At 40.3% G+C, this 14,078-nt stretch overlaps 1 protein-coding gene across 3 annotated transcripts in view; it reads left to right on the forward strand.

Annotated features, from left to right (window-relative positions):
* LOC121374880 (TATA box-binding protein-like 1) overlaps window positions 1-2,337 on the forward strand; it is a 33,659-nt gene extending 31,322 nt beyond the window's left edge. For all 3 annotated transcript variants that reach the window (XM_041501999.1, XM_041501998.1, XM_041502000.1), the window contains one exon: window positions 1,132-2,337. In XM_041501999.1, coding sequence (XP_041357933.1) covers window positions 1,132-1,379 — 248 coding nt within the window. In that variant the 3' untranslated portion in view covers window positions 1,380-2,337. The remainder of the gene's footprint in view (window positions 1-1,131) is intronic.
* Window positions 2,338-14,078: the final 11,741 nt, after the last annotated feature.

The raw sequence follows: 14,078 nt of genomic DNA on the forward strand, positions 1-14,078 counted from the left end.
GTTATCCACACAGTTTCTGACCACCATCTCACACTGCAGTACACCCAGTCTGGTTTCTGACCACCATCTCACACTGCAATACACCCAAACTGGTTACTGACCACTATCTCACACTGCAATACACCCACACTGGTTACTGACCACCATCTCACACTGCAGTACACCCAGTCTGGTTTCTGACCACCATCTCACACTGCAATACACCCACATATACTAACACATTGTTATCCACACATATACTAACACACTGTTATCCACACATATACTAACACACTGTTATCCACACATATACTAACACTGTTATCCACACATATACTAACACTGTTATCCACACAGATACTAACACACTGTTATCCACACAGATACTAACACACTGTTATCCACACAGATACTGACACACTGTTATCCACACAGTTAAAAAGTTTGTTTTGTTCACAGACACCACTAGAGCACATTGATTTATTCACCATCGGCTATTAGATGTCAAACATCTGGGCTGTAACATCTGTAACATTGGTATTGTGCTAGCACTAGGTGCATTTTGTAAATATGAATAATAATGAAAATGGGAAGAATTTTTTTTCTAATTTTACAATATATCTAGTCTGTTACATCACGGAATGTATCTATAACATCTGGGCTGTATAGTATTTTGGTATTGTGCTAGCACTAGGTACATTTTGTAAATATGAATAATAATGAAAATGAGTAGAAAACAGTTCTAATTTTACAATATCTCTCTAGACTATTAAATCACAGAATGTGTTTATCTTGTCAATACACATATCTATATTGTAATACCATGAAATGTATTTATATAGGTATCAAGAAATGTATTCACTATTGTCTGTATCCTCCTGTAAACCATCTTATCGTAATCTGACTACATATTATGCCGTTGCAGAACAGCCTGACTAATAGTTTCGTTCTGTTCTGAATACAGTGTGTTGATAACAGTGTTGATAATAGTTTGTTAATAACAGTGTGTTGATAACTGTTGATAAATGTGTGTTGATAACAGTGCGTTGATAACAGTGTTGATAACAGTGTGTTGATACAGATATTGCCATTCTAAAAAGGAAAGTGAGTTTAATATGCCAGTCTGTCAATGTTTGTTCTCTCTGTTTACAGCTCCTAGTGTGGGGAACGTCCAGTCTGCTATCGAACACATTTATCCTCTTGTGTCAGAATTCAAAGCAGAAAAAAGACAGATTCCAGCCAGTACATTGTTAGCAGAAAAAAGGTTTCGTCATAAGTCACCAAAAGATTTAATTCACCGACCAACCCACCCAGCATTATTAGTGGATTCTGATGAGGAAGAATTGTACTCGGATTCTTGTGAGGATGAAAGTTTTGACAGTGAGGAGAGTCAAGACTGAGAGAGTCTTGTGTTCTGTTCACTGCTGCTGACCACCATCTAACACTGGCTACTGACCACCATCTCACACTGCAATACACCCAGTGTGGTTACTGACCACCATCTCGCACTGCAATACACCCAGTGTGGTTACTGACCACCATCTCGCACTGCAATACACCCAGTGTGGTTACTGACCACCATCTCACACTGCAATACACCCAATGTGGTTACTGACCACCATCTTGCACTGCAATACACCCACCCTGGTTACAAACTAGTTAGATGTCACACTACAATACACCCAGTCTAGTTACTAACTAGTTAGATGTCAAACTACATTACACCCAGTCTGGTTACTGACTAGTTAGATGTCACATTGCAATACACCCAGTCTGGTTACCGATTAGTTAGATATCACACTACAATACACCCAGTCTGGTTACCAATTAGTTAGATGTCACACTACAATACACCCAGTCTGCTTACTGACTAGTAAGATGTCAGACTACAATACACCCAGTCTGGTTACCGACTAGTTAGATGTCACACTACAATACACCCAGTCTGGTTACCGACTAGTTAGATGTCACACTACAATACACCCAGTCTGGTTACTAACTTGTTTTGTGTGGAAAGAATTAATGGAAACTGCCATATGTGTTGTAGATAATTCTAGTTGTTAAAAGTTCTGTGCTTTGTGAACAAATGGCATGGATTTAGTTACATGTATATACTGCATTAGAAATCTGTATGGACATCTAAAATGTTACAGACATGTGGTCTATAAATTGTGGACTTGAAATGTATAAGCAAACAATGGATCTCTGTGTGCATTTGGCAGACTGTGTAAATCTGTTACCGAACCCAGACTACATGAATTACTTGTTTTCAAACACAGTTCAGTGAGATTCTTGTGACATTGCCATGTTCATGTGATATGTTGTACATGTCTGTAATAAACACAGTGTCTCAATACAGTTCACGTGTCCCGTCTTAGAAAGTGGAGTGTGTATTAGCAGTGAGGTACGTGTAGATGTTGTCCCCACCGAGGTACGTGTAGATGTCCCCACTGAGGTACGTGTAGATGTTGTCCCCACCGAGGTACGTGTAGATGTTGGCCCGACCGAGGTATGTGTAGATGTTGCCCCATCGAGGTACGTGTAGATGTTGGCCCCACTGAGGTACATGTAGATGTTGGCCCCACCGAGATATGTGTAGATATCCCCATCGAGGTACGTGTAGATGTTGTCCCCACTGAGGCACGTGTAGATGTTGGCCCCACCGAGGTACGTGTAGATGTCCCCACTGAGGTACGTGTAGATGTCCCCAGTGAGGTACATGTAGATGTTGGCCCCACTGAAGTACGTGTAGATGTCCCCACTGAGGTACGTGTAAATGTTGGCCCCATCGAGGTACGTGTAGATGTCCCCACCGAGGTACGTGTAGATGTCCTTACCGAGGTACATGTAGATGTTGGCCCCACTGAGGTACGTGTAGATGTTCGCCACCACTGAGGTACGTGTAGATGTCCCCACCGAGGTACGTGTAGATGTTCGCCCCACTGAGATACGTGTAGATGTTCGCCCCACCGAGGTACGTGTAGATGTCCCCACCGAGATACGTGTAGATGTCCCCACCGAGGTACGTGTAGATGTTGGCCCCACTGAGGTACATGTAGATGTCCCCACTGAGGTACGTGTAGATGTTGGCCCCACCAAGGTACGTGTAGATGTCCCCACCTGAGGTACGTGTAGATGTTGGCCCCACCGAGGTACGTGTAGATGTTGGCCCCACCGAGGTACGTGTAGATGTTGGCCCCAACTATTAAATTTTATAAAATCATGCATGCATGCATGCATGCATACATTCATACATATATACACAGTGTGAGTTGCTTCCCCCCCCCCCCACCCCCCATAAAATCCTGGTGTTACCAGTGATCACTACAGATCTAATTACCTAAGAAATAGAAATAAATAAAACTGACCTGACCACCAAACAATATTTTCGTTTTTCCCCTAAAAATAGCAGCCATCTTGGATTTTATCATGATATCACTATCACATCAAGTCCTTCCATAGACAACAGTAAATGGTCATTATTGTTATAACTTTTCGCCAGTTTTCATTGACATAGACTATAAGTGACCAAAACATTAAATATGTTAGCCCTACCCTGTATCTTGGCCCTAAGGTAGCAATATAGGCCTACAGTTAGTTCCCTCATGTTCACGTTTTGTTTTTGCACAGATCCATGTTTGAAGGCTAATTATATGTAATGGGAAGTAAATTCTCTCAAGCTTAGTGATAGCCAGGGATGCAAGAAATATTTTTTAAAATGACAATTGGTTTGTCACCAGTAGTGCAAACAGTTTAGCTCTAATGATGCTTGGTATTCATACACCAGGTTTTCCTTGTGACAAAAGTGGGGCATGATAATTTTGGGTAATTTTTAAACAATCCGATTTTGTGAAAAATTGAATAGCTAAACCTTTATTCAAACGAGGGTTTTTGCAAGGTTTGAGACTAAAAATACCTGTATCTTTCCTTATTTGTAAACCATAGGCGGGCATTTAGGATGTCATGGGCTGGTAGGCATAAATCTCAGCTGTAGATTCACAATTATTTGCTACCTAATTTCAAAGTGCTGTGAAAAAAATTCCCCAAGCCCCAGACATAGTGGGTTTTTTCTGAGACACTATGGGGTATAATGATTAAGAAAAATGAAGAATCAGTTTTCCTCAACTTTTTCCCCCCACAGTATGTTCATTTTGAAATTATACAACCAGAGTTTTTAATTGAAATAAGTCGGTAGAAAATCATCAGCTTTTAAATTATATAATTGATATTCTTCATCTCTTAAGAAAAACGAATCCCAAACAATTCTATTTTGGTTTTCAAAAGGAAGAAAACAAATTGGAAATATTCAGTTGTTCAGTTTATGGAACATTTTAAGTTGTTGGCATCGGATGATACAAAATGTAATCGGTCGTATTACTGAATCATATGAATTGATTTTCAGACTAGGGATCTGTCAAAACTAACTGTCCACTATCAAGGAAAAAAAAGAAAGAAATGTTTTATTTAACGACGCACTTAACACATTTTATTTACAGTTATATGGCGTCAGACATATGGTTAAGGACCACACAGATTTTGAGAGGAAACCCGCTGTCGCCACTACATGGGCTACTCTTTCCGATTAGCAGCAAGGGATATTTTATTTGCACTTCCCACAGGCAGGATAGCACAAACCATGGCCTTTGTTGAACCAGTTATGGATCACTGGTCGGTGCAAGTGGTTTACACCTACCCATTGAGCCTTGCGGAGCACTCAGGGTTTGGAGTCGGTATCTGGATTTAAAAATCCCATGCCTCGACTGGGATCCGAACCCAGTACCTACCAGCCTGTAGACCGATGGCCTACCACGACGCCACCGAGGCCGGTCCCACTATCAAGGAGTCGTATTAACCTCCAAAAACATCCATTGACCTAATCACTAAATCTTTATTTGGAAACTCTGCTTTTGTCAATGTTCAGATATTGTCAGCCAAAATGGACAAGGATATAAAACAAAACCCACAGCAGACGAGTGCACTGCCAACTGACTGGATGAGTGGACTACTGGCCAGCTGCTGAAGCAATCAATGAATTTCTTTCTTGTACATGCTTTATACATGTGTTCAAAATCCATCTGTATGATAAATGTAGTGAAGTGTTTGTGAATGGACTTGAGGACAGACACGATGACGGTCTTATAGATAAACAGGCATTGATGATGATAATTAGGATAATTCTGATGATGATGATGATGTTGAAAATGACTGACATGACAAAAAGATGACATGAACATGACATAGCCTTCACACAATGCATGTTTGTGCGTGTATTTGTGTGAGTGTATTTGTGTGCGTACATTCGTGCTTACATAGTATAATAATACAGCAACACTAATGGTCACATTGCCTATAGGGAAACATAGTCAGTATAACTCTGACCTTACATACCTTCAAATGTCAACATCATGTAAGTACATACCCTCTCCTTAAACCTTACCCTATATAGATGTTAATAATCATGGTTACCCATTACTAACACAACCAAATGCCATTAAATGGTACATAAAAATTTCTAAACATTTTCAAACATTAATTTGAGATAAAAATTTCTAAAAATTTTCAAACATTAATTTGAGATAAATTGAGCTTCATATCAAGATTCTCCGTAATTTACAACTTGCAGACTTGTCACAATACCTTTTGAGCTATTGAGGCATCCATAAAAAGGATGCTCTTTAACTCATATGCATGGGGCCTACAAGCTACGCGGTCAATCCCGCTTACGTGCATGAAACAGTGGGCAGACCTGGCACTGGCTAGTATGTATTGATGTATGAATATCTATATATTGTATGTATGTCGAGGTTGACTATTACATACATAGATATTAATGCACTGGTGCAGAGGATAATTAAATTCTTTCTGGCCTCAAAAAATTTTCCCATGCCGTTGCAGGGTGTCAAACCTATGGAACTGAATTGCCCGCAACTTGCCATGTTCTGTTCTGAGCTATCTAGACCTACATAAACAGGATCAAGCTCTAGCTAGCTAGCGCGCGCTCTCTCTCTCTCTCTCTCTCTCTCTCTCTCTCTCTCTCTCTCTCTCTCTCTCTCTCTCTCTCTCTCTCTCTCTCTCTCTCTCTCTCTCTCTCTCTCTCTCTCTCTCCCACTCCCTCTCCCACTCCCTCTCCCCCTCCCTCTCCCTCTCTGCGTGCGTGTGTGTGTGTGTCAGCATAGCCAGGGTTTTATTAGGGGGCCAACCCATATTGTATGTATGTATGTATGATTTCATAAAATTTAATTCAGGTTAAAAAAAAGTTTGATTGTTTTCGGGGGGGGGGGGGGCATGGGTAATGTAACAGATCAAATTTGAAATTCATGGCAGTTTACCTATTTTTGACAGAGCTATGGCCTTTGAACCTAGAAGATACGAACATTTGTTTTCCGGATGTTTTTCTACAGTGTCTTTAGATAATGAACAGACATTTTGTGTATAGCTTTAGCATGTACTGTTACAGATCACGTTTGACTTCCATGACAATTTACTTATTTTTCACAGTTATGGCTCCTGAATTTAGGAGATACTAACATTTGTTGTGCCTGGTAGGGAAGTATTGCTTTAATCATACTCTCAGAATGCTCGTTTTCAGAACCAATCTATGTCAAAAGATTTAGCAGACATTGTTAAGTCAATTATCATGTGAAGCAGTTGCTTTCTGCAGTGACCACTAGCTTGTGTAGACTGGTGCTTTCCGTGTAGAAGAGTCTGTACTGACACAATTCTTCAAAGACTCTGGATGAGTTGCTTCTTGTTCGCCGTTACAGTTTGTCCAACTTGATTGGCTGACAGCGTAGTCTGGTGGACTCGACTGGCTCCGGCCTCTCTTGCACGCCTGATTCCAGATTAACGTACACTTCATAGTCCTGCAATAGTTTTTGAAGACGTTGCTTTACATATGAAACATAGTCCTCAACAGTGCCAGCATATGTTGTAAATACATTTTACGGGTTTTTTGTCCAGTTTGGGCCAATTTTTCTATGGTAAAAAAAATATTTAACAAAGAAAGCTGTTTGGAGTAAGGTCTGCTCATTAGAGCTAAACAATGTCACAAGTATAAAACAATGTCACAAGTATAGTTATAGTGCTGCCATCTTTGTTTTTAGTGTGTTACTAATTGCTGCTTGATTTTATTAATTCAATTTACCACAACTATCTTTCCTACGCATACCTTGAAAATTTGACCTTGAACGTCACAATTTGGGATGAACCTTTCTGAGTTCCCCAATCCAAGTATTTGAAAGGGGTCATTTGTTATTCTAGGTTGTCTGGCTGCATTAGTGTGGGCATTTTCCTTTTTGCTGTCAAAAATAGCAATTTTAGCATTTTTTGGACATAGGTTGTCTTTCGTTTCATACAGGGCGGTCATTATGTAATATATTTGAACATAGGTGGGTTAAAATCATAGCAGGTTCTCTAATCAAACAGATTCAGGTGTAAAAGAGACAATTTATACTAAAAGGCAAAAGTTATTGTGACACAAAAGACAGATAATTGATAAGTTTTTACTGCCATGTATGAAACGTTATAACATGGAAAGAGAAATGTTCGAAGGTATGGAAACGAGCAATAGTCCATGAAAAGGGCACACCTGCCATATGCAAATGAGCCACATCACTAGAGGGGGTCCAGAGCGAAGTTCACACAGTCCGTGGCGAGTGTGTCCACCTTGAGCATTGATACAGGCCTGGCACCGTCGTCTCATTGAGGCCACTAAACGCTGGAGAAAGTTCCTGGGAATACCATTCCAGATCTGAGGAAGGATCAGTTGTCACGGGTGGTCGGCCGCTACGGGGACGGTCACTGACCTGGTTGTTTTGTTGATATCGTTGCCATAAGTGCCATATGGTGTTTCTGTGGACGTTGAATTGACGTGCGACGTCACGCTGCGAGGTCCCAGATTCAAGCATCCCTATGACTCGCCATCTGTCATTTTCACCGATGCGTGGCATGACGAAATTGCATCAAACAATTCACTAATGGTGTTTATCTACTTCTGAAGGCTGCACAGAGAGGCAATGATTTGCGACTGAATGTCTGGCCTTTTATGGTGAACACTGGACAGGATTTCTCCCGAATATTCCATGTTTCTTGCACAAAGCATGCAATCGCTGCAACTGCTTGGTTGCACTTCTTTGAGCTGTTTCATGCACATTTTCTCTGGTTTACATCCATAAATCCATTCACAAATGTATTACTCCAAACAATCCATGTCACAATAACTTTTGTCTTTTAATATAGGTTTGTTCTTGGCCTACGTAAGGATGTTTATAACAGCATTTGAGATTTTGGGCAAGGCCAAAAATTTGTAACCTTTTGAGCTCTGGTGACCTAATTATTGAACTCTATTATCTTCTGCAACAACGGTTCTAGAGGACTTTCTGTGTTCCTTGCCCCCATTTTTATGGCAATTTTTTATTTTGTGCTTCCAACACAAAAGGGTTAATCCAGAGAATTGCTCAAGGGTGACGAGCAGTCATCCACCTGGAAATTGAAGACTGCGACCGAACACGTCAAATGCCGTATGGCTAACTAAAGATCAGTCGCAGGCACCTGGGGTTGGGGTTTTTTCAATACACACTACCGTTAAGTTGCGTCGTCTAATGTAATCTAGACTTTAGATCGTGTTTTCAACTGATGTCCGTGTATAGTAGGGTCGTTAATAAATATCTTTAAGAAACCACAGTGGAGTGGCCAGTTTGGTGTCCGGACTTCATTCCAATTAGTGCGAGACGTAGCCCAGTGGTAAAGCGCTCGATCCACGTCAATGGGCCCATTGGGCTATTTCTCACTTCAGCCAGTGCACCACGACTGGTACATAAAAGGCCGTGGTATGTGCTATCCTGTCTGTTGGATGGTGCATATAAAATATCCCTTGCTTTTAATTGAAAAGAGTAGCCCATGAAGTGGCGACAGCAGGTTTCCTCTCTCAATATATGTGTGGTCTTTAACCATATAACACTGAACACAGTGATATTGTCATTGACACACTCCACAACAAATTTCTGGTACTGTGTTTTGCCTATGTCTTCTGCGGTCCTTATGTTATGTACCACACTGTCGGGCATTATCAGTTTGGTATCAAGTGTGTAGAGGTCTGCAAAGGGGTTGCCAAGTTCCTCCATCACATCTGTGATGCTCTTGAATTGAGATTGGAAAGTCTTCTGCACACTTGGTATGTGTTCATGGTGACATCATGTACCCTTCTTTTTCGTGGAATGTTTGTCATCATACTCCGTTAATAGTCTAGATTTTTCTGAGCCTTCCACCATCCACCGCCTCAGTGCTACTTCATTTTCAGTGATACCTATTACGCCTCCACCCCCTTCACCATTGCATTCAGCTGCTCATAAACTTGACCATGTGCTGTCGCCGAGAACCTGTGCCTGGTTTTCTGTGTAACAAAGTTGCCTTTGAGGAACTGTGCATGTGTGGTAGGGCAGTTAACCTCGAGGGCAAGTATATCTCTTACATGAACCGCCATCCAGCGAGCATAGTGATAGTGGTCAAGAGCGAACATCCATGGAATAATCTTTCCAAATGACTCCACATACGGAACAAATCTTTGTTCACACTGTGATCTAAGCAACTGTAGGAAGAGGAGTTCAACCGCCAAACGTTGTACCAGTAATCGAACTGAGGATGCTCCGACGCCATCTGCTTACACCACTCATCATAGAGTAGTTGTTCATCATCTGTTGTATTAATTTAATACTCGGCATGTGACCTGTGAAGAAGAGTGAACAGAGCCACTGCTGTTACTTGATGGGTCCATTGACCTCTGGATGTGTGTGAACCTTTCTGCATACCAGCTGCACGCCCCTCAGTTGTAACATTGGCTGAAGTTATCACATAGGTCCAACCACTTCAGTCAAGCCAGTCACCAATTACTTTCAACATGGCCATTTCCTTGTGGAGACCCCCCATCAGTACAACATATTGTTTTCCCCCATACTCATCTGGCCATTTCCACAGAATTTTCTTGGCGATAGCATATAATGACTTATTAACAGTGAGCACTGGTATTAGACTGGTGCATCCCAGAACCAAACTAAATATTTTTTAGGTCAAACTTCTGTAAGTGGATTAGTGTTCATACAGTTATACTAATCAAAATAAGCCTTGGGGCCACCTGGATTTCGACTTCAAATTCAAGATGGCCGCCAAAATCCAAAATGGCTGCTATACTACATTGATTTGACCTGTAATTGTCATATAAATGTAAACTTGGTGTCTTTTCATGGGTTTTGAGGGTCAGTGATGTCATTTATAAGCATTTTAATAGTTTTAGAAAGAAATTTTAAATATTAACGTCGACAGTTTGTTGTTACATATTGAAACATTAGGTGTAATCAGTGTCAAGAAGTACGAATACACAGAAAGCTAAACGTCGATTATCAGCATATTTTATTGGATGTTTCTTTCAGTTAATTTGGTAATATGGCACTTGAATGTGTTTAGCAAAACTGCTAATCTAGATATTTCATTGCAGAATGTCTCAATAGCCATTTCTAAATCTTGGATTGGCTGAGAAAGAAAGCTGCTTACTGTGCAATGACAGGAGCAAAGGAATTGAAAAATGTACTACTATAAATGCAGAAGACACCACCTCATTACAGGAACTTGCTGATAGATGGTTCAGTATTGAAGAAAGTTTATGTTCTGAACCACCATATAATGAGTTCCGGGAAGTGAAGGCTCGACTTTCTAACGTAAGGGAACATGCATTTGTTCATAAAACATGCCGAATTACATTCAGAAATAGAATTAAAAGAAAAGAAGCTCTAAATAAAAAAATCCAGCCGTCGGACAGCTCTACAGATGATATATCTAAAGATATTTCTCAAAAGAAAACGCTAAAGCCATAAAGTGTCGATATGTGATAATAAACCGTATAATAAAGGTGGTCTTGGCCGATGTTCCGAAGATAAAGCAGCTGATAAAATTAAACGCCAAATGGAAATGAAAATGTTAAACGAAGATGACAAGTACCATGAAGCTGCTACACGTTTAAATGTATTGCTTCATGGTGCTTGTGACATATTTGCTCTAGATCTGTATTACCATAAACATTGTTATAACTGTTTTGTCTATTCCTATAATCCCGCACAATTTGATAATGATAGAGATATGATGAATAAGCAAGTGGTAAATAATTTCATGAAGATGTTTGAACGCAGAGTCATTAAGGATCGCGAAGCTTTTTTTCTGACTGAGCTTATCAAAGACATTGCAGAATTAAGTGAAGAACATGGCCTTGATGGATCACCAATAGGATTTAAACACACGTCCCAGCTTAAAATAACATTGAGAGAAACATTTGGTCCTCAAATAGATTTGTACTTGGTAGGCAATCGTGTTGTTGTACATTCAAGTGACGTTAATCCATTAATGTATTCAGTAGCTACACTCGAGGGACACGGTCTGCGAGAAGATGACTTAACAAAAGCATTTACAGCTCTAATTCGACGCAAAATATCTACACGAGAACCACACAAATGGCCACCAGAACCAGACGAATTTTTAAATCAGCTCGATAGCAATGGTCCTCTTTGCTGCATTTATAATGCAATAGCATGGTCAGTAGATCCAAAAAGATCCAAAAACACATTCTTATATGTCAAAATCCCAAGTATATCACAGGCAGAGAAAATATCTGCCATAAGCCATAGCTGGGAAATGTTGATTACCCACCAACGCCCATCCCTGAACACAGCACTGAGTTTAACACTCCATCGAATAACTGGTAGCAAAGAGGCCATCTCTTTGCTTCATCATTGTGGCATAGGAATATCATATACTGATATCAGATTACTGAATAACACATGGGCCAAGACTGTCACTATGCAGCACAAAAGAATGTTACCTCCTGGCTTTGCCAAAGGAAAAAGTATTCACGTCACATTTGACAATTCAGACGGTAGACAACAAACATTGACAGGCGCTCACACAACACATCATACCACTGGTACTGTATTTCAAGTTGGTAACCCAAACTGTGATGATGACGGTAGTCGGAATACAACACCTATAATCTCTGATATCATAGATGAGGAACAGAATGACTATGGGTCATATAAAATCCCAAGAAAAAAGATATCTCCAGCATTTTCCAATTTCACAGATAAGTATTTTAACTCACCTTTGCTTGACGAAGCTTTGACACGTGACATTGCCTGGGTATTGCTGGATTCTGTAGCTTGTGATGATTGTGAAGGGGATCCGGTTGGATCATGGACAGCATTTATGAAGTCCGTCACTGATAGTGTTACTGCCAAGTGCCAATTAGAATATCTCCCTGTTGTTCCATCGCCTCCACATGACTATGTCGTCAAATGGTACATGGACATGATAATGGAAATGACAAATGACCTTGAAGTAGGACATATCTTTGTTCATGCTGATGAAGCTATCAATAGCAAGATGTTGATAATTTCGTGGCTGTTTGATGGAAAATATGATAAGATAATTCCTCTTATTGGCGGATTCCATACAATTCTTGTGTGCTTGAAAATAATGTACAAGAAATATGGTTGCCTTGGATTCAGAGACTGGTGGGTGGATGCAGGAGTTATCGCCGATGGTTCTGTAGATCAAGCAATAGAAGGTCGTCACTATTACAGAAGTGTCCGCCTTCACAAGCAGCCATTTAATGCGCTTCTTCGAATTAGAATTCAAACGAATTCTGACAGCATTAACACTGAGTTACTCCAGTTACAGACCGACTTGAGACACCACTCATCTGCAGAAACACTCCAGGCTGTGCATCAGCATAAAGAATTTTAAAACCTGTGCTTGTTATTAATGAAAACAACGGGAACTCAATCACAGATGGTTGTTGAGTACCTAAAGGATGTTTCATCGATGTTATGTCTCATTAGCTCTGTTCGAGAAAATTGCATTGAAAGACATTTGGCAGCAGAACGGGCTTTGCTACCTAAATGTTTTGCATTTGGTCACATGAATTATGCTAGATATTTGACATTCCAGTATGTCAATCTTGAAATGTGTGAAATTAGTAACAATGCGGCATGTAATGATCTGGTAAAAAATGGTTTTGGCGGATCATTATCTGGAGAGCCATTTTCTACAATTCATGGAGACCTGATAACCGAAACAACAATAAACAGAGAAGTACAGGTCAGAGGAGGACCAATGCAAGGAGGTTACAGCACCAATGACACAGCAACAGATACCTTCATTAAGACCAGCCATTTAATGGCCACAATACGAACTAAACTGAAAGCAAAACTTGATGTCATGACATCATCAGTTCACAGAGAAACTACGCTTAGTGCTCGAAGGGAACACGAACACTGGATTAATAGTCTTGTTCTTCAGCTGAAACAGTATTTTGACCCATTTATGGATGGTGCTGCCCGTCACATGAAATCTGGAGCCGAAATTGAACCTAAAGTAATTGCAGGACTATTATCTTCAACAGATGTTGGAGAAGGCTGCTACAAAGAATTTGTTGATCAAAGACTTACAACCACCGGAGAAAATAAGGTCAGCATATTTGCAAAGATACCCAAACAAAATATAAAGACTGGAATGGAGAAAGTGAAGAAAGCTTCAAGCGTTGTCAACATTCTGAAAGAAGACAGACAAGCATTCGGAATTTTAGTTGGAAAAACAACTTCCCCAGAGGAAGCACATTCCTATCCACTGACATCTATCCCACTGGCTTTGGCAACACCAGAGAATGACTTAAGGCAGGGGTCCAAAGCTGCACTGAGAAATTATTTGATAGAAGAATCAGATTCTGTCTGCAATAAACCATTAAAGAAATGTGATTTGTTAATTGATGGTATGGCCGCTATAAAATCTGTGCCACCCAAAGACACTTGGGGAGACTATGCAAATGCTCTTCTGAAATTTTGAATGCCACTGGATACCGTAGATGCACTGGGTGTAGGAATCATCTTTGATTCATACAACATGAACACAGTAAAGCAATTGACTCAAAGTATACGTGGTAAACCTGGTAGACGAATCTACATCACAAGTGCTGCTCAAAGTATGCCAAAAGGAAAAGACTGGGATTCGTTTTTGAGAAATAGTGAAAACAAAACACAGTTGATAAGTTTTCTAGTTAACCA

The sequence above is a fragment of the Gigantopelta aegis genome, chromosome 6, assembly GCF_016097555.1.
Source record: "Gigantopelta aegis isolate Gae_Host chromosome 6, Gae_host_genome, whole genome shotgun sequence".
NCBI lineage: Eukaryota > Metazoa > Mollusca > Gastropoda > Neomphalida > Peltospiridae > Gigantopelta > Gigantopelta aegis.